The 20,587-nt window shown below is 45.7% G+C and overlaps 2 protein-coding genes across 2 annotated transcripts in view; one reads left to right on the forward strand and one right to left on the reverse strand.

The window, feature by feature from the left end:
• TMCC3 (transmembrane and coiled-coil domain family 3) overlaps positions 1-20,587 on the reverse strand; it is a 126,525-nt gene that overhangs the window by 67,570 nt on the left and 38,368 nt on the right. The window lies entirely within an intron of this gene.
• On the forward strand, positions 14,007-15,416 carry SNAPC3 (small nuclear RNA activating complex polypeptide 3). The gene has a single exon (XM_001231674.5). The coding sequence runs from the start codon at positions 14,032-14,034 to the stop codon at positions 15,160-15,162; it is 1,131 nt and encodes a 376-aa protein (XP_001231675.2). The 5' UTR covers positions 14,007-14,031; the 3' UTR covers positions 15,163-15,416.

Below are 20,587 nucleotides of genomic sequence, written 5' to 3' on the forward strand. Positions count from 1 at the left end.
CGTAGAGTCAACACGTCTTGCTCTAAATATTCACTTCTCAGCTTCCCCCAGTCCCTGAAGAGAGCTTGTGGCCTTCACATGGCTGGATGGATCAAAGAGCATGTGTACATCACAACCAAAATGCCTAAGCTACCAGACACTTGGTTGAGTTTTTTGTTTGCTCTTTTAGTAGATTTCACCATGTCTTAGCTTGGTTGATGGAAAGGAATATATTCGAGTGCTGCATGCAAAGCTGACACCTTTCACTTGTTCCCATCCAGAAAAAGGAAGTAAGACTGTAATTCAAACTGAAAGGAAATGGTTTTATCACAGACGTGCTCTTTTGACCGCTGCCTTTAGATTTCCCACAGGGTGGGAGCGCACCACACAGCGTAACAGTACAGAAAAGGGTTTCAGCAAAGAGTCAGGCTAAGTAACTCAACACAGCAATACTGTGTGGACCTTCAAGGACTAGATCTAGACTGCAGTTTATCAACAAATAATATAATAGAGTTCTTGCACATAATTATGCTGCTGAGTTTCTAATATATGCTATTCCTCATCCTTAGCCTAATGACTTTTCAGCAGAACAGAAGCAGCTTCCAAAATGTGCGTCATTCAGATGATGTACAAATCTTCCTTAGGATAAAATAATCAGGTTTTAAATCAGAGAAATATATTCTCGATTTACTTAAATCATGATGGTAAAAATCAATATAAAACGTGATGCAAACGGGTAGAAAATTAGAAAGATAATTGCGTTTCACTTTATTTCTGTAAAATACAAGAGTAATTTCTCTCTTGACATTTTCTCCAATCATTCTTCTATTTGGCCGTTGCAGAAAAATTCCCCAGGGTTACCAGAACCCCTCTGTGCTGGATTACTTACTGGAGCCAGCTACAGAATCTTAGGGGGTCAGAATACACAGCTGCAAACCACTACTGCTAATTTTAGGATTTGCTCCCGTGCCCTTCTGCGGGCTGCAGTCACTTTGACAAACAGCTGGAAAGCGGCTCTGAATGCAGTAAGGAGCTCAGTCTCGTAAACACTGCTTTTCTTACATTGCACAGTTGTTGATGAAGAGCAAGTAAATCCCTGCACAAACAACCAGACAGTAAATTCAAGTTATTACTTTATTTTCTTTTCAAGAACAGATTAACACTGCACCACTGTCACAAGAGATAGATTAGGTTGGACCGTGACCTTCCCTACACCAAGAGTAAGAGTTCTCATGGTACATCACAAAAACAGGTAATGACCATCTCTCTCTACAGTACTGCTGCACAGGGGCCAAATAATCAATTCTTGTCAGGAACTGAGTAGAGCTGAGGAAGTTTCCGCAGCTCCTCACCAAATACAGATGGCAATACAAAGGACACGGGCAAGCAGTGGCTATGATCCTGCACAATCCTCCAAAGGGGACCATGCTGTTGCTCTGTGGTTCCTTACTGTCATTTACTTGTCACTCACTCCTGTGTTGTGTCCTACCACAATAACAAGTCTTGCCCTCATGGGGAAGTGTAAACCCAGACTTCAAAAAGGCCATTTACAGTAACTTTGTTCTTCTCTTGCCCAAGAAGGTCCTTGGGCCAGCAGGTCCTGACCTCTTGATGTCAGTGGAGGACTATGTGCATCTTCCAGCAGGCACATACACAGATGCTGGAGAGAGCTCCCATGGCAGTCCTGTCAGCTCCCATCAATTTATCCAGATTTCCTGATGTTTACAGTTTCCCAAAACTCCCAACCATGGAATGGTAAAACTGAGATTCTCAGCTTTCATATTTTCCAATAGTGAAAATTTGTGATTACAAAGAAAAGCTAAAAAAATTCTGTCAAGAGTGTCACCTGGCAACTCATAAAACAGATGGCAAAGAAAAAAAAGTCAGTGCTTGCAATCTCATTACTTTGGGAGGTCTGAGTCATCGCTGCTAAGTGCAGGAGTTGGCAGGTGGGATGTAGACCACTTCAAAGCTGCCACAAACAGTTGTGCATTCTGCTCCCAAAACCTGATGTAGCAAAAACATTGATTAAGATTGTGTTGGGGGTTGGCAGAAACAATTCGCTCATGTTACAAAGTTCAGCTAAGCTAAGAACTGGGTTCTCTCTGCCGTTGCCCAAGGAGATCACTGTCTCAGCAGTTGCTGAAAACGAATAACAGATGAGGCTTTTCAAAAGCAAAACTACTTGATTGCTCTCCTATTTTCTGACTCTGATTCTGTGAAAAAAGCTGTTCAAGTTGCTGAAAACCGAGCAATTGGAAAAGCCAAGCCAAGGGGCAAATAATCCCAGACAGCACTGCAACTGCTTGTATGGTTCCCCAGCACTCCCTTGTTTCCAGCAATTGGATAGCGACAACTTGCATAAAAATGTGTTTAAAATATTCATTAGTAACAGTCCAAGTCAACTGTAGCTTTGGCACAGTTCAGTGTTAAGCTTCCAATTAAAAGACACCAAATCTAACAAGGTCCTTGAAGTATCTGTGAATTATATGTGTCTGGGCCATGTATTAGAGGCACTTTGTTTTGGTTTTGTTGTTCTTCAGTGATGATATAACTGCCTCATTTAAGGTCATTTAAATGGTAATGCGTTTGGGGATTTTTTAGTAACACTAAAAGAAACACTAGAAAACACCTTCATCAAGATAGAAAGTTCTTCTTGTATATTTAGGAAATAAAGGGATTTAAGACACTGTAAGCCACAATTCTGTGATATAATAATTCTAAAAAGACAGCCTTTTAGAGACTCATTCAGAAGATGCCCATCTGGGAAACAGCATCCAACTACTCTATTAACGGGTCCAGAGGAGGGCCACTGAGATGATCAGAGGGCTGGAGCACCCCTCCTGTGAAGAAAGGTGGAGGGAACTGGGCTTGTTTAGCTTGGAGAAGAGAAGGCTCTGGGGAGACCTCATTGTGGCCTTCCAGTACTTGAAGGGAGCATATAAACAGGAGGGGGAAAGGCTGTTTCTGAGGGTGGATAGTGATAGGACAAGGGGGAATGGTTTTAAACTGAGACAGGGGAGATTTAGATTAGATATTAGGAAGAAGTTTTTCACACAGAGGGTGGTGATGCACTGGAACAGGTTGCCCAAGGAGGCTGTGATGCCCCATCCCTGGAGGCCTTCAAGGCCAGGCTGGATGTGGCTCTGGGCAGCCTGGTCTGGTGGTTGGCGACCCTGCACATAGCAGGGGGTTGAAACTCAATGATCATGAACCCAGGCCATTCTGTGATTCTACGATTCAATGATTCTACTTCCTCTGGGGAAAGAAAAAAAGGGGAAACATACAGCATGCCTCAGTTCATTTCATCTTTCAGTGCGTGGTCCTGAATTTTCTAATGAGTGACCACAGATCTGTTTGGCCTGATGACACGCAGCCTTTCCATTCAAACTGAAACTCACAGACACACACACTTCCCAAAAGGACACGAGAAACAAGCTCATTTTATCACAGTAGGGCTGGTTTCAAAAGCAGACCTCCATGAAATACTGGGTCAGTATGGTGACGAACAGTTAATCTGCAGACAAACAGTGCACTTTCCATTGCCCCGGGAAAAGCTGCAATTCAGCCTGAATTCATGTGCAAAGTTTCGGTTGAAATAAATAAGGTCAGGTATTTCTAAAACAATCAGTTGAATGTATTTGTGTCCAGGAGTGTTTGTTCTTCCAGCTAGGTTCACAAGAAAGTTACACAGCTTCTGCAAAACTACGGAGGGGGATGGTGGTATCACACCCCCCTATTGACAAGCAGCTAGCTAGTCTCCTAAAGGGATTATAAGAAAAAGCACAATTCACAGAAACCTAGCAGAAGATGGGAGGGAACTGAAAAGCCACAGAGCTGGTCATGCCCTGGGGACCTGCCAGCTACACAATGCTTGGCAGCCAGCTGCTGACAGGAGCACATGTATTCACCTTCCAAACCAGGAAAAGGCCAAAGGCTGCTGGGCTCTGGGCATGAAGCATTGCAGAGAAGGAAACGTTTGGTCAAAAATGTGCATGTGAGTGAGTGACAGCTCAGAAAGAGGTGCCCGGAGCAATGTTTGTGTCAGAAGCCCAGGCAGACACAGCAGGAGGTGACTGAGGTGGCTTTTGGTGCTTGGGTGGAAGCGAGGATGCTGCCAGGGCACTCAGGGAAGTGGGATGTTGGCGCAGTTCTGCTTGTTTACATGAATGCACACAAATACCTGATGCCACTATGAGTTGGATTTGGTTTTGTCCTCTAGCAGGAAAAGCTGACGTGTACAGCCCCCACAGTACCGCCAGGCTCGCGGCCCATATGGGTGCTTCTCGCAGCAGCACATGTTTCAATGCACTGCCGTCACCTGCTAATATCTGCATAAACAAATACCTGATTGATGAAGGAAACAACACGCGCAGGCTCTACACTTAGCTGTCAAATGGTCCGGGTGCAATCAAGCCCCTTAAAATCCCATTTGGCTCACTGCCATGTTGTGAAATGTGAGCACTGTGCTCTGCGTGCCTGGCTCACAGGGGTGGCAGATGTTAGCAGGCAAGCCAATGATCACTGGTGGACTGCCCAACACCAGCACAGACTGTCGGGAGAGAACCCGCACAGCTGGGAGTTGGCTTCAACCAGGCACACACACACACAGGATTTGTGCAACAGCACAGCCCACGAAGAATAGCATAGGTTACAAATTCACGACCACAAGTAATGTTAGAAAGTAAGTTTTCACAACTGAGGGGCAGGAACAGCAGCAGACAGAAGAGGTTAAGGTGGAGACAAGTAATGAAGTACACCATATGCCACATTTTGTTGTATGTTCCTCTGGTGCACCTAGCTGCAATCACAAGTACAGCTGTGACCTACCACCACGATCCATAGTGGAAATTCCTGTGTGCCATTATGTAGTCTGCTTCCTTTATTAGATACAAGTATTTAAACAGAAAAATAAACCTGAGCAAATCGAAACCCAAAAACATCTGCAGACAGCAATGCTGTCATTTGTTTGCATGCTGTGTACGCCTCAGACTGTAATTCAATTCTCTTAAAACAAACCGGCCTAACAAATCGTTATCACGTTGCCTTTTACACGCCCGTTGACCTGGCAAAGTACAAAGGTAAAACTTTTCTGCTTGCTGGAAAGCACAGTTCCTGCACGACACAGTTCATGGTCATTTTTTCATTCTGCCAGCTCTAAATGAAATTAGGGAATAATGTAGCATTTAAAAATACTTGCTCAGCACAAACAATGTGAAACGTGGATATATTTGTGTAAAGAAGTTTCATACAGTTAAGAATGGGTAAATACTCGCAGTCCAACACACTGCAAAAACTAGGTTCAGCAGCACGGCTTTGCTTCTGCCAAGTTAGGCTGAGATAAAGAACATTAACTTTCCTTTTCTGTACAAAAACTCCTCCAGTGTTATGGTGTCCAGTCAAAACAAACTCAGTGAAAGAAACAACTGTCAATGAGGCATTTTCTAATCTAGCAATCAGCACATTATGAGAAGCCAGCAGATGTGAGGCTCTGCAAGGATGACAAAGTGCCCCGCTCACTAAGAAATACCATATCTGGCCTGAGAGCTGCCCTGCTTCGGCTGCTAAGATGGCTATATGGCCTGAGGTTGGGTTTGTCTCTTAGCCATGAATATCCCAACCCACTTAGGTTTAACAGCAGTATTTTTTACATCTAATGAAAAGAGTATTCAGTACGAAACCAAAACTTACTGTACTATCATTGAAGTGAGATGCTCAGTTCTTTAATGGAGAAACTAAGAAGCAACTTAGAATATTATTCATCACAAACATCATTAATACAGAAGTAATAGTGTATGGTGATGAATAAAACAGGTACTACAACTGACTGTGTGCTGATTCTTCACCCTATCTGAAGTCTAACTGGAGTCACCAAGAGCAGATGGGTGCTACTATTGCCTCATAGTAAAGGGGACAGACATATTCTGGGTGTTTTTTCCAAGCTTGTTTTGTCTGCACCAAGCCAGCTCACTCTCTAGTCTTCACATGACATTGAAATTTGTTCTGCTGCATATTAGCCATAAGAACACACCTTTTAATGCAAAAATCAAGAAGTGAAAACCCATTCAGAGAGGACTCATACATACATCTATTACACAACGCTGTAAGGGAAGGAAAACAACTTTCTGGTTCCCTCCTCAGTATCTCTTAATAGATAAATAGCGATTGCTTGCAAGAGTTCCCTCCAGTACTCATGCCCCACAAGAATGTCAATAACGCCTCAAGAGGAATGGTTTGAAAGGCAAATACGGGCATTGGAGGCGACATATGGGCAATTGATTGTGGTGCATCACCAGGAAAAGAGACTATGAGTCAATGCAACTAGCAATACGACCATATTGCAACCTGGCAACTAGACAGACGACTTCCCAGACAGGAAATGAGAAGCAGCTGGAGTTGTCTGCCTGCACATCAATCCCCAAGCTAGATTGCGTCTCCAAACAAAGTTGTACTGGTTTGTCAGTGCCCTGCATTCAATTCTAGAGCCTACAGCACCCAGAGGGAGTCAGCAGCCTTTCCTTCACTTAAGACACCCTAAAGGTCTTGTTTTCCCCAGGTCCAGCACCTTCCTATGGATTTCCAATGGCTACAAAAGAATCCAAAAGGCAAATTCTGCCAAAAAATGAACAGCTTCTCAAGACTAAGACATAGCATGGGCTCTGTCTTGGATAGAACAGATAGCATAGAATGGGGCAGGATGGGTGTCTGCCCTGGGCACCTCCAAGAGTACAAGAAAACAGAGAAGAGAGACATCGGGGGGGTGGCTCAGGGAGGCCTGGAAATATGTATGCATGTATGCATTTAAAGAGAAATGCTAAAAAGAGGTGATAATCTCCAGCAGCATTGCCTGGTAAGGTTAATAAGGATATACCAAAGATAAAAGAGATTTTCAGAACTAAACAAACAAACAAAAAAATTAAAACAAAGACAGAAGAAAAAAAAAGGCCCTGGATTTCAATTTAGTAACCACAGTTTTCTCTTCTGCTTTCCTCTGGGGGACAGATTCCTTGGTAACCAGAGAGGAAAACTGGCTTGAGAAATACTGCTGTCCTGTTAGCAGCAGTCTCATATTTAAGTGAAGCAGTTTTTCATTCCAGTGAATAGCCACGTTAGCATCTCATATGACTACACAGGTGTCTACAGGATAGTTTCACCAGTGCTATTCATTTCTCATGTTTACCTACAGAAGAGGCCCAGTTAGAAGAATGAGGCTGTGATTGCTGTAGCTGAAGCCCAAGAATATCCGTCTCCATTTTCCCCAGACTGCTTAGCACCCCTTTGGTTTTTGTGGCTGAACGTCACAACAATCAGCCACTCCAGGCCTGAGGTCTCCTCTTTTCTGCCATCTGGATATGGAATACCTAGAGAAGGGCTGACACACCCTGCCCCCATCTGCACAATGTGCTTGTGTCTTCCCCAGTCCCCCAGACCGCAGGGTCATGGCCTTGGAAGCGTTGTTCCACGTGCTCTCTGCTTGTGACACCCACCGGTTTCAGCTCTGGTCAGCCGTATCTCAGAATGTATTTCTCTCATTTGAAATGAGGCTTACGATGCCTCTATACAGACATGTGATGGTTACAACTACCGCTAAATTTCCTTCTGAAACACAGACTGGAGCAGCGTACACATCTGAAACTGAAAATACGTACATTTTCATAACATACATCGGAACACATGTTGAAGAGATTTGTCAGCTAACAAAATCCAGAAATGGCACTAAAATGTAAGTGCTAAACTACCACGATTCTTACATTCCTGTCATTTTTAGTGCAAAGTACCACAGCTCTGTAAAGGCATCAGTGAATTAAGCTTCATAAAGATCATGAGATTTACACAATAATTAGCCAGCCAGTATAGATAAAGCAACGATAAATTATGTAGAAAAAAATCAGACGCTGATATGGTTTCGGTATCTCTGAGTGCTACCAAATTATACAGAATAATGAATACTATTTGCAGTGTCATATTTGATTAACTGCACACTCTCACTCCTGAGAATTTTTTCAGAATTAATCCTTGCAAATGTTTCTGCTTCTAAGAAAACTTCCCCCCAGATCTAGCTTTTTGAAGACTGGCTCTCCTTTTGTTTTCTGACTCCATTTCTCTGTTCCTCTGCGATGATTTGCTCAGTGTGCACAGAAAGTGAACATCCATATTGGAGGCAGACTCCTGATTTCTGTTTTTCTGATTCCGTGCTCTGATATCTTCCTTTCTAATGTAAATATTTTCTAGGACTCCGAAATCACAGATGGAAACTGCCTGTTTCTTATTTAGCTTTAATTACCCCTCATTTAGTCTAAGCCTTTATGCAGGCTGGTCTTGTTCTCTGCAGTATTATAGTCTCAAGTGCCTCTCCTGCAGATTCGAGGACTGTGCCTTCAGTACCTGTATGGATTCTTCTCCAACCCAGGCTCAGTGGATTTCAAATGGAGCATCTCCTGGTCTTGATTTAGAAGTGTAAAAGAAAGCAAGTACTCTTTTAACAGCAGCACTGAGAAAGAAAACGAGAATACGGATGTACTTGTGAACGAAACCTTAGGGCATTCAAAGAAGACTTCCGAAATACCCAACTGCTACTCATTTAGAAAAGCTACATAATCTCTGATTAATACCAACTGCAACCCGGAGAGACTACAGACACCGGAGGGCCGGTGTTTTAATATTCATAGGGAAGATGCAAGCTTAGACAACTCAGACATCAGCTACAGGGTTCAAAAACCATACATGTCAATGTTTACCCAAACAAAATAGGGTCTCCTGTTGCCAGTCCTCCGTAAGCATAAACCTGGCATTCCCAATAGGATATGAGTAGTATTTTACTTCTTGACAATGAGTTCACTTTTTTAGTTAGGGTAAATGCTGCCTACATGACCTGTGTACATTCTGTCTGGTTTCTAAGCTTAAACCCAGCCAACCGCCTGGCCCACGAATAAGGCAGGTACACAGTTATTTCAGGCCATCATAATGGAATACAGACCCCACACCCCTCAGCCTAGGACTGGACCATGGTCTCCATCTAAAGATATGTTTGTGTAAATACTGGTTAAGGCATATCTGCTTAAGTTGGCACTGCTTGTTCTAAAAAACAGCATTCTTGTACTCAGCGGCCTGCTGATTCATGATGAGAGAAACAAGCTATGCAACAAAAACCTGAACGTCATATCCAAAAATAGCCAGGAGTTCAGACCAGTGCAGTAATAGCACTGAAATATTGGTACTAATTACAGGCCAACAATTGCAGACCTTAGAGCTAAGAGTAGATTTCTGAAGCAAGCCAGAACAAGATGTACCCATAAAGACAAAGCACTGTGGGATGCTATCATGAAGATGGCTGCATCAGATCAGCCTCACACCGAGACACAAAGGAGAACCTCTTAAATCATTAGTCAGCTGCAGCATGTCATTATTTTAAATAGCTCTTGAAATGAACACCAGAGCCAAAGCACCTACAAATATCCCTCCTCAGTAATCTCTAGGGGGCTCTGTGAACCCCCCTGGGCTCTGTGAAGCCAGAGCTTCATTTACAGGACTAGGCAGGCTACAGCCAGGCACAATTAATAACTCACAGAACACCTTCCTTGGCTTCGCCTGCCCTATCTGGAACGATGCTTCCAGAGCTGTCACTGTCTCTCCTCAACGTTATACTGCCAGCTTTTTTGCTCCATGTCTCCTACTTAACAAGAGGTTCAGCACGCGCATGTCAGCACAGCCCAGTGCTTTCAGCAATGCTGCATCACCATCCCCTGGTTCATGGTAGGGACACAGCACGCAGAGGGGTGGCCTGCAGTGCTGGTTAGCACTGTACGCAGGAGAGGAGGAGAGCTGGGAGCATTGTGGGCAGGCAGAGAACCTGCCAGGGAAGAGGAGAAAGGAAAAGGGAGGCTCAAGCAGATCAAGTATAATGGAAGACAGAAGAGAAAGGCAGGGTGTGTTTGCCAGGGCACTGCAGAAAGAGGACGGTCTCGAAACACAGAATTGTCAGCCCTCTCAGAGGAGCTAGGAGGAATAAAATCACAGGCTGAATTAGAAGGAAGTAAGAAATCATGTCCTGAAACAGAGCTGCTTCTTCAGTGCTTGCCTGCTCTCCTGTCTTGCTAACCAGGAGGCAGTGCCAGGCACAGCTGCCAGTCACAACAGTCTCATCTGAAGCTCCACAGTGCCAGGGGTACACGAATGGCTTCCCAACTTCACCCTTCCCAGGGCGAAGCACATCCGCTCACACACGTGCCTTCTGGTTGCCTCACATCTCACTCCCATCCTTGCTGTGTGGAGCAGCCAGATACAGGCCTCCTTGGAGAGCTGCATGCATGAGCCTGAGCACCAGGGCCTGCCACACTCTGCCGCTTCCCAGGATGGCCAAACATGCATCTGGCACCTGCCTGGGACATCAGCCTGTCCTTTGGGGAGCTCGGTGAGAGCACAGCCCAGCAGTACCTCCACAGACACAGAGGGACAGGGAAATACGGACAGTGGTTAAACAAAATGATTGCATCTTTCATCTGAATGAAGAAAACGACGTTCGTTGTTGCTATTCATCTGGCATTCTAACTGTGTTTTTTTCCTTCTTTCATAAAGACACCACCCAGTCCCTGTACCCTGCATTTCTCCAGTGGCAGTAATGTGGGCATTACAGCAGACTCGCAGAGTTCTCAAAATTCCCAGAACTATTTCTAATGCATTAGAAAGAAACCGGGTCCAAATTTACAGAAGGTAAAATGAGACACAAATACCACTGCCATAATATCCAACAATTTTGGTTTCATTCCACACAGAACTTAGTGCTTTTACAGCACTTACTAAGTGATTCCGAAGTGCATCTCTAATTGATACGGTCTTCAGTTGGATCACTCAGTTCTACCAGCCTTCAAAGGAGACAGAAAGTTCTCTGAGGAGCAGGACTAAGGTCAGGCTTCTTGAACTGATGTCTGTTTGTCAGCTCTGACTTAAGCTTCTCCCAGAATTAAGACTTTCACTTGCCTGCTTTTGGGGGCAAAAGTGGTGGTCTAAAGCTATGTGCCTGCATGAGAACAGAAAAGCCTTTATCCTTCCCCTTCCAGATCAGACACCAGTATGCCGTGCTGCATCCCACAGCCCTCTCAGAATATGCTTAGCTGCCTTCAGTGGGAGATTAACTGTGCAGTGCAAGGCAGGAACCTCCTTAACCCAGCACAAGATAAGGGGCAGCATGATTATTTCTGCACTGAGGCTTGTGCTTTGAAGCAGAGGGTCTGGAAGACCAGCAAATAGGCAACAGCCAATCATTTTCCTTAATCTTGCTCTCAAAATGAATGACTTGCTGTTCTTTTTCTCAACTTCTAGACAAAGTATTCAGACCAACTCAGACCAACCCAGCATCATGATCTCTGTTCAGACACTTAAAGGACTGCATAGTTACTGCCATGAATCCCACTCTAGTGCTGAAGAACCCAGTTCCCGGATCCATGTTCCCGTATCAGCTGTCAGCATGAAAAAACCCAATAGAACACTTCAAAGTTTTTAGCTCTTCCAAAGGAAAAGCGAAATGTGATCTCAGCACATCTGAAGGCCCAGAAATCATAAGACGAATGAAGAAAGATTGCTGGGTTGTTGGGTTTTTTTGGTCAGTCTCCTGGTCTGGGAACAACAGCTAAGCCAGCATTTCTTTTTAACACTCGACACTAGCAGTTCTGCTATTTGCCCCAAAATACCACTTCTCTAGATTCTAATTATAGTGGCACTCTGCAAAGCAAAGTGACAAATAGCTTAAAATAAGAGCTGGTCCCAATACGAAGAAGTAGGTAAAGATTGAATAAATGCTGATTTTATCTCCCTCCCTGTACCCGCTCAAATTTGAATATGAAAAAAATGGTATTTTCTTTATCGTAGTTAATAGCCATTTTTCCACTTCAAGGGCTCCTAACAGCACATTTGAATCCTGCGCATGGAAAGTTCTGTCCCATCACCAAACACAAAAGTACCTACTGAAGACAAAACCAGAAGTTGCCATTTCAATTCATGACCTTTTTGGCTACAACCTCAGATACTTTCAGCCCATATATGAGGTCAGAACCATTTTCTTTGTAAGCGAGGCCCTGCAAACACTCTTGCACCTGCGTAACTTTATTTGCATGAAATTGTTGTGGTACTTCTTCTAAGTAGTTTCTTACTTGCTGAGACAGATGGGAAATCTGTTTCTTGGACAGTGAGGAACGCAGCATGTGCATTCAATCAGCACGAATAAAAAGAAACTGCTACATCGGTATTTTTGGCACAGAATGTTTTCTGGGAACGTTCATTCCAGAGGGAGCGGAGCTCCCTTCTGCCTGCCCAGGAAGGGCTGCAGCACTACCAGAGGCTGAGCTGGGCATCAGGGGACCACAGTGCTCCTATTTCTAGATGAGAAATGAACTACAACCTTAGGTGAGGCTTTCCAGAACATTTGGTTCCTTGCTCCTTAAATAGGCTCCCTATTAAATAGCGTTTTTTAAGGTTCTTTTTTGTTGACAGATTTCTTGAAATAAACTGTTCCCCAAATGCTTGCTTTATGGCAAATCTCGATTTGAGAAAAAAAGCCATTGGGAATGTTCAATTTTGCCTTTTACAAAAAGTCCTTTTCCTCTCTACGTGTCAAAATTTGAGTTAGCTTACGCTACGAAGTTAAGAAAGCAAAAGAAGAGGTCAAAACAAAGTGACACTTTTTTATCAGTCTGATCTGAACCCTTCCTCCAAGACTGATGACTGACTGACATCTCAAAACTTTAAAACAGTTCAGAGTTAACCTTTTTAAAACTGGCATTTCAGTTCGTTTTGGAAATTCTGGCTCAGCTGAGGCTCGGGGGACACTTTTGCAGCACGTGGTAGGACTGATTTTGGCCCAAGGAAATTCCCTATCTGTTGGGTCCTACCAAATGTCTTTGGCTTATCTCTGAGTGTGCTGGGTTTTATTCAGCACGGTTTGAGAAGTCACATGGGTAGCATCTGACCACAAGAAAGCCACTCACTAGACCAGAACTCTGCTCAGCACCATGAGGAGGTGGAAAATGTACAGTGGAGCCCTGGGCATAGCACCAAGCCCCCACCCTGGCCAAGATGGCAGTGGCAGAGGACACCCAGAGACCTGTGATGACACAGGGCCTGCTGAGCACACCCAACCCCAGCTCATCCACCTCATCCCCACCAGCCCACACAGCGTGAGTCATGCCCTCAGGTACGGAAATGAGCAAATCAAATCTGAAACATGCAAAGGGGAGTGCGTGGCACCCGATGGCTTGCAACACAGCTCTTCTTTCACATGCCAGAGAGCGGGCCTGGGACACGGTTGACCTGCAGTTACTGGGTGGTGTGAGCCAAAAGGTCCTCCCTGGAAGAGGGGCTGGGGCCCAGCTGTCAGGTGGGGATGAGTGCAGAGAAAGCAAGCCTTTAGTTTTGTGTTCATGCCCTAGTGTAGATAACCTTCCTACATGCTAGCAGGCTGAAAGCAGGGCAGTGTCATGGTGTCATGAATGTCACAGCAGTGTTGCTGCAAACACAGGCAGGAAATAAATGCCGTGTTTCATCTCTTGTGTGCCAGAAGCCATTTGTGAGCGTGTGGGTGCTGAGGGCTGAGGCTGTGGCCTTTCTCTGCCCGCAGAAATCACCGCAGGGGACAGGCGCACAGCCAGGCTGGCAGTGGGACGCGGCAGGTACCGAGCACAACTCCCCACTTCTATAGCAACAAAAATGTGCTATCCGGCTTTCCGGGGCAGAATCAGCCTGCGGCAACAGCATTCATTCACCGCGATTAATAAAAGCGAAGCGACGCCAACCCGTGACCGGCATGAGAGACGAAATCTGCGCTGAAAAACACCCTGAGAAAAGCGGCACTCTGTGAGGTGTCCCCACAGAGCAGAAGAAGTCGTACAAGCCGCTTCAAGCAGCAACACGCGAGCACGACTGCCCTGACGGGAGCCGCGCGCCCGGCTCCACCCTCCCTGCCCCCCTCGCGGGTGCCCCGGCGCGGCCGAGGCGGGGCGGGCCGGCCGTGACGCATTTCCACTGCGACTGCCGCTAGCTGCGCGGCGGCCTGCAGGCCCGATGGCGGCGGAGGCTGTCGAGTACGAGGCGGGAGAGACGCACACCCGCGTCTTCCGCGTGGGCGCGCTCGGCAGCGGCTGGCAGCAGTGCCTGCAGCCCCGAGATCTCTCGCTGGCGGAGGAGGAGGAGGAGGAGGAGGCGGCCGGGGCCGTGGCGGAGGAGCTGGGCTGCACGGCAGAGACGGCGGCCGAGCTGCGGGCCTTGTGCAGTGTTGATACGTTAGTATCTGCTGATCAAGAGAGGGACCCAGAAGCGATTCCTGAAGACAGCGGGCTGGAAACTCTTCGGTTTAGGAAGAAGGCGTTGCAGAGGCGAGAAGAAAGGATCGTTGTGGATCGGGCTTGCAGACAGGAAACGCTCACTTACGAGATGGAGTCGCACGCCATTGGGAAGAGGCCTGACGATGCGGCAGACCTGGTGGAGGAGGGAGAGCTGCTTCTAACTCTGAACGTCTTCTATCCCGTCATCTTCCAGAAGCACAAGGAGCACAAGCCCTACCAGACGGTCCTGGTGCTGGGCAGCCAGAGGCTCACTGAACTCAGGGACTCCTTGTCCTGTGTCAGTGACCTGCAGATCGGCGGGGAGTTCAGCAGCGAGCCGGACCGAGCGCCAGAGCACATCAGCAAGGACATCTACAAATCTGCCTTCTTTTACTTCGAAGGCATCTTTTATAACGATAGCAGGTACCCAGAGTGCAGAGATCTGAGCAGAACCATTATTGAGTGGTCCGAATCTCGTGACAGAGGCTATGGAAATCTTCAGTCTGTCAAAATGGAGGACTACACATTCAATGATTTGTCCCTCAGAATTGGCTATCCGTACCTCTTCTGCCACCAAGGGGACTGCGAGCACATCGTTATTGTCACGGACATACGACTTATTCATCACGAGGACTGCCTGGACAGGAACCTCTATCCACTGTTAATCAAAAAACACTGGTTGTGTACCAGAAAATGCTTTGTGTGCAAAATGTATACAGCCAGGTGGGTAACCAACAAGGACAGCCTGGCGCCAGAGGATCCTTGTTTCTTCTGTGATGTTTGTTTCCGAATGCTCCATTACGATGCAGAAGGCAATAAGCTGGGAGACTTTCTTGCCTATCCCTATGTCGATCCTGGGATTTTCAACTGAAACTTACATGAGCCAGAATGGATTCAGTGGACTGCACTGATGAAACTGTTGCGCTAGCTTTTAAAACCACCAAACAGCTTGAGCATTGACCATCCCATAGGGTTTGGGGTTAGGCCTTTCCTCTTCTCCTCTGAGAAGGAAGGAGCCCTTTGCATTTAAAGTGTTTCTGGTATGCTTTCACAGTCACAGAGATAAGCTAGCATGGAAAAATATACTTGGATGTGTATTTTAATAAAGTACATTTTTCTAATATATTTCAACTACAATACAGTAATTTGGAGATCTGGATGTTTTGAAAAGAGAATACCCTTACAAAAGCAGACGGTTGTTGTTTGGTAGGTTTGGGTTTTTTGTTCTTGAGAAATCTTATGCATCCAAGGCTCTGTTAACTTTAAAGGGATGAAAACATGACCACTGGGTATCTTACCTGGAAAACTGGCAGTTATCTCTGAACAAAGTGGGAAAATCAGTCCAGTGATTAGCCTGCCCATGGCAAAGGGTTGGAATTAGGTTATCTTTAAGGTCACTTCCAACCAAAGCCATCCTTTGTTTCCCAAAGAAAACACTTATGGAAAGAAATTGGGCAAGGTGGGGAGAAAGTGGTATTTTCAGGCTTCTTTGGAAATTAGGGGAGAAGCAACATCTAAAGCATCACCAGAGTCTGCGGCAGAATTAGGAGTAAAATTACCATTTTCAGATGAGCATCCAGCTCTGCTCAGCTCTACAACCAACGTGCCCCTCAATTCTGGAGCATTCCCTCAGGAATGCCCATGTCCATCTGGACAGGCCAGCTGCTCCATCATGGGGATGGAGCATTTGTTTGGAGCACTGGAAGAAGCCCTAAGCCAGAATGCTATCTTATTTGCCTAATTTCTTATAATTTTAAAATCATTGTGAGTAACTTCAAGTCTTCATCTCAGTACAAAGATGCAGAAAAGCGTGGTAGTCTCCCTAATGGATATGCAGAGCTGAACAATATGTTTGTCAATGAGCAAATCCCTCAGTAAAAGGTCTGACTCATAAAGTAATGAAACAATTACTGTTAGACACTATTATTTATTAGTTATAGCACAGTAGCGCCTACAGGCTAGGACAAGCTCCCACTGTGCCTGGCACAACACAAACACTGAGCGGAATACGTAATCCAAGTGTTCTTACTTGTGGAGCCACTGTGTTATGCCCAATTTTAGTCCCTAAAAAATGCAAACAAATGATATTTCCATCAACACTAATAACAGCAGCAGTTATTCGTGCTGGCAGGAGGAAGGCAGCTTGCTCCACTGGGGAATGCCATCCCTTCTCCCCATGGTGCTTCCAGCAGTTAACACTCCCCTGAGAGAACAACCCAGATGGGGAGCTCCAGTGTTGGTATGCAGGCTTTTGCCTTGGCAGATATCTCTGGAAAAGCAAATTAAAAGGCAAAGGTAACCCCTGATGAGTGCTAGCCTGAGAGGGGAGAGAATAATACCTAGAAGCAAACATGCTGATAGGCAGCAACCCTCAGGTTGTCCTTGAAAGCAACCCCAGGTTCTCCAGGTGAGATGCTGCACGATCTGTCAGCTGGGATATGACCAAAGGCAATGGTTTTGGCTGTGGGAAGGAGAACGGATGCGGAGCTTTGGGGAAGTCAGCTCTGTCGTGCTGAGGGATGTTCTCCTTTGACAGCTGGGAGAAGCTTCACTGCTGAAGTGATCTACAGTCACATGAAAAGAATAGCATGAATACCACTGGGAAATTCACGGAGAATTCACACCGATGAAGAATATGATCCAACAGGCTTTACCTCTCAATTTACTGTTTCTATTACCTTGTTATTTAGCCTCAGCCTGTGTTTTCTGAAGATAAAGACTGTTTTTTTAAGATACCGTTGTGATCCAAAGCCCGCTGAGGTCTCCAGAAAGGCACAATTCACCTGGACTTGAAATGAACCCATAAATTTGAGGGAGGCGGTTTGGCTTTTTTTTTCCTCCTTTTTTTCCTTGTCTAAACTTTGAAAAACCAAGTATGGATTTTGCCAGCAGATTTTGTAGGTGTAATGGTTGCAACCATTACACATTTTGCCATCAATCCCAGCATATTCCTACAAGCCAGGTGCTGGAAAGTTTGTGCTCTTTTGTTCTGAAAATTCAGGCATATTCAGGCTTATCAATGCCAATTAATGTGTAACTACAGAAAGATAAGTGTCCTTACTTTTTTTTTCCATAGCAAAACTAAAACAGTCATTAACTTTGAAGACATCTTACTCTGTAAAGTCAAAACTAACAGTGGATAGAATCCGTTCCAGCAACTGTAAGAAAAAAGAAAGTAACCAAAACACTTCACTAAGTGTCCCATCAATAATACAATCAGTCTGCAATGGCACACAAAGGGGTCAAGAAGCCTTGCCAGTGGTCTGAAAGGATCGCAAGGTACCGTAAATTGTTCCCATTCTGCTCACTAGTGAAAACTACACAGATATTTCCAGTGACATGGAATGCAAAGTCTATTACTAGTGGCATCATCCAAATTCGGTATCTCCAAAAAGCACACACTGTCCCATCTTCTGTATTTCTTCTCTTTCAAACTTCCAGTTTTCTGCCTCTTGTTTAGTAAGGGCCTGGGTTAGTCGGCCAAATCATCCTGACTAAATGCAACACTGCCAAGGTCCTCCAGCAAGCAAGAGAAAAACAGGTTGGTTTGTTTGTTGTTTTTGTTTTTGCAGCTCAAGGCTGGTGAAAATTGGCCAGACTTGGGCAGGTGACAACTTGTGGGACATTTTGTGTTATGCTTTTACTTTTCCAGAAGAGGGCTATAAGCGTACATGGGTGTCAAGTAGAAAATTCATCATTTCAGCCATCTTCCTTATCTGCCTTTTTTCCAGTCCTATTGGAAAGCAGTCAGCCCGTGGCAGAGATGCAGGGCCACCTGCACTGATCGCCTCAGGAAGACAGACACCAGCTGGGGAACAGTCACCTGGGGGCTCTTCCTGACTAACACTCCAGACAGCTGAAGTTGAAGGCTGTAAGAAAACCTGCTGAAGTGAAAGGCATACTTCAGCTCTTCTTATCTGCTAGGGGATTCCTTCCTTTTATTCCTGAGTACTTTCTTACAAGGCTAAAAATACTTCAGTGGTGAAAGGCCTTAATAAGGGAGATAAGGTGACGCTACACCAAATCCTGTAATGCAGGAACTGTTTGAAGGAGTAACGGCAACACAAAGGTCTAGTTAACATCATATCCCTTGTTGAACCCAAAATAGCACCTAAGTTAACACATCAAATCATGATTTGAGTTAAGCACAGTGCTGATGAAGTCTCTTGGCATTCTTTACATACAACTGCACATTTTCACCAGTTCACATAAGCGGAGACCTTTCAGAGCAGCAAAGACCACAGTGTGCTACTCCGATGTGCTGCACCACACAGGGCACAGAAACTACCCAGGAACCCCCATGGCAGGAGACAAGTTCTCCTGAGCCTCCTGACTGACTGCTGACCTCAGCTCACTGGTACTTACAGTAATACCCAGGCATAAAGGATTCACAGCGAGGCCAGCCTACCTCCATCCAAGCACCTTCACCCTGCTGGCACAAGCTGGAGGTGCCAGAGAAGAAACAAGAGGGAAGCCCTGTGCCCCTTGGGCAAGTGTTCTGTGCCTTGTGTCTCAACCTCTGACTTTCCTAAACTGTGTCACTCCTCAACACAGATTCTCCAAGGTGCATAAATTGGAGGAGAAGCAATCTGTTGCTACTGCTGACTTAAACCACTATGTGAATCTCAACCTGGAGCAGTAGCAGGCTGGAGAATAACCCAGCACACCTGTAGCCCCAGGAATTCATGCATGGTTTCATGGGCTCAGCTCCAAAGTGAGAGGGGAGCTGCTGCCTTTCAGACAGCGTGACTGACAAAACTGGACTGAAATGGATGCAACCACTACAGACTCCATCCGCCCATGCTAACAACACTAGGTCAGGGGAAGCCAAGAGCAACTGCTCACTGATATTGGCTATAACACCATTACAGTTCATTACAAAATCCAAGCACAAATCAGGCCACTTTCTCCGCTGGGATTTAATAGCCTCCTTTTACCTATATGTTTATAGCACACCTGATGCATTACTAATTACTACTGATAATTATCCCTTCTGGGAGGGTAGGATCCCATTTCTTAAATATCCTCCTGCTAAGAAAACTATTGGATGACTTAAGACAGAGCTGAGACCTTGCAGCTTTCCTTCTCACAGTCAGGTAAATCCCACTGTGGTTTTCCTTCTGCCATCCACAGCAGCAGACAGTCCCCTTCTCATAATCCTGCCTGACTGCTGCATGTATCACCCATGAAATTTCACTTGTGCTCATCCAGGTCACTGAAGTAAACTCCAAGCAAACAAGGAGGCCCCATAGAAATAAAGACAGATTGCTGATGTTTATCCTGTAGCACTGACAGTGCAGAAACCAAAGCAGCTTTGCTGTGTGCCATCTGTACGGTGCAGCCTGTATAACCTTTCCCAGTGGAAGAAAAATTGCAAGGTATGTGAAGACAATCTGCTGTGTTCTCCTGTAAGGGCTACATAGATGACAGTAATACTATTAACCTATTTTCTTCTCTTGCATGAACATCATAAGTGCAGCAACACCTATAAATGTTGGTATTATCACATACAGCTCATGTCATATCATTAATCACTGGTAGCATTACTGCCAAGTGCCTGACAGTCAGTAAGCGAACACAGCCCGTCCCACGTAGCAGCCACCTCTGTAGGCTGCATGCTGCTTGTGAAGAATCAAAGAATCATAGCATCATTAAGGCTGGAAAAGGCCACTAAATCATCCAGTCCAACTGTCAGCCCATCCCCACCATCCCCACTGACCGTGTCCCTCTGTGCCACATGCACACAGTTCTTGAACACCTCCAGGGATGGTGACTCCACCACCTCCCTGGGCAGCCTGTGCCACTGCCCAACCACTGTTTCTGAGAATAAATTTTTCCTGATATCCAACCTGAACTTCCCCTGGCACAACTTGAGGCCATTCCCTCTCATCCTATCACATTCCTTGGGAGAAGAGGCCAACCTCCACCTCGCTGCAACCTCCTTTCAGGTCACTGTAGAGAGCGATAAGGTCTCCCCTGAGCCTCCTCTTCTCCAGACTGAACAACCCCAGTTCCCTCAGCCACTCCCCATCAGACCTGTGCTCCAGACCCTTCACAGCTGTGTTGCCCTTCCTCCACGACCTCCAGGACCTCCACATCTTGCAGTGAGGGACCCAAAACTGAATGCAGCTCTCAAGGTGCAGCCTCAGCAGAGCTGAGTACAGAGAGATGATCACCTCCCTATTCATGCTGGCAACACTATTTCTGATACAAGCCAGGATGCCATTGGCCTTCTTGACCACCTGGGCACACTGCTGGCTCGCGTTCAAGCAGCTGTCAGCTAACACCCCCAGATC

Source organism: Gallus gallus, chromosome 1 (assembly GCF_016699485.2).
Source record: "Gallus gallus isolate bGalGal1 chromosome 1, bGalGal1.mat.broiler.GRCg7b, whole genome shotgun sequence".
NCBI classification, from domain to species: domain Eukaryota; kingdom Metazoa; phylum Chordata; class Aves; order Galliformes; family Phasianidae; genus Gallus; species Gallus gallus.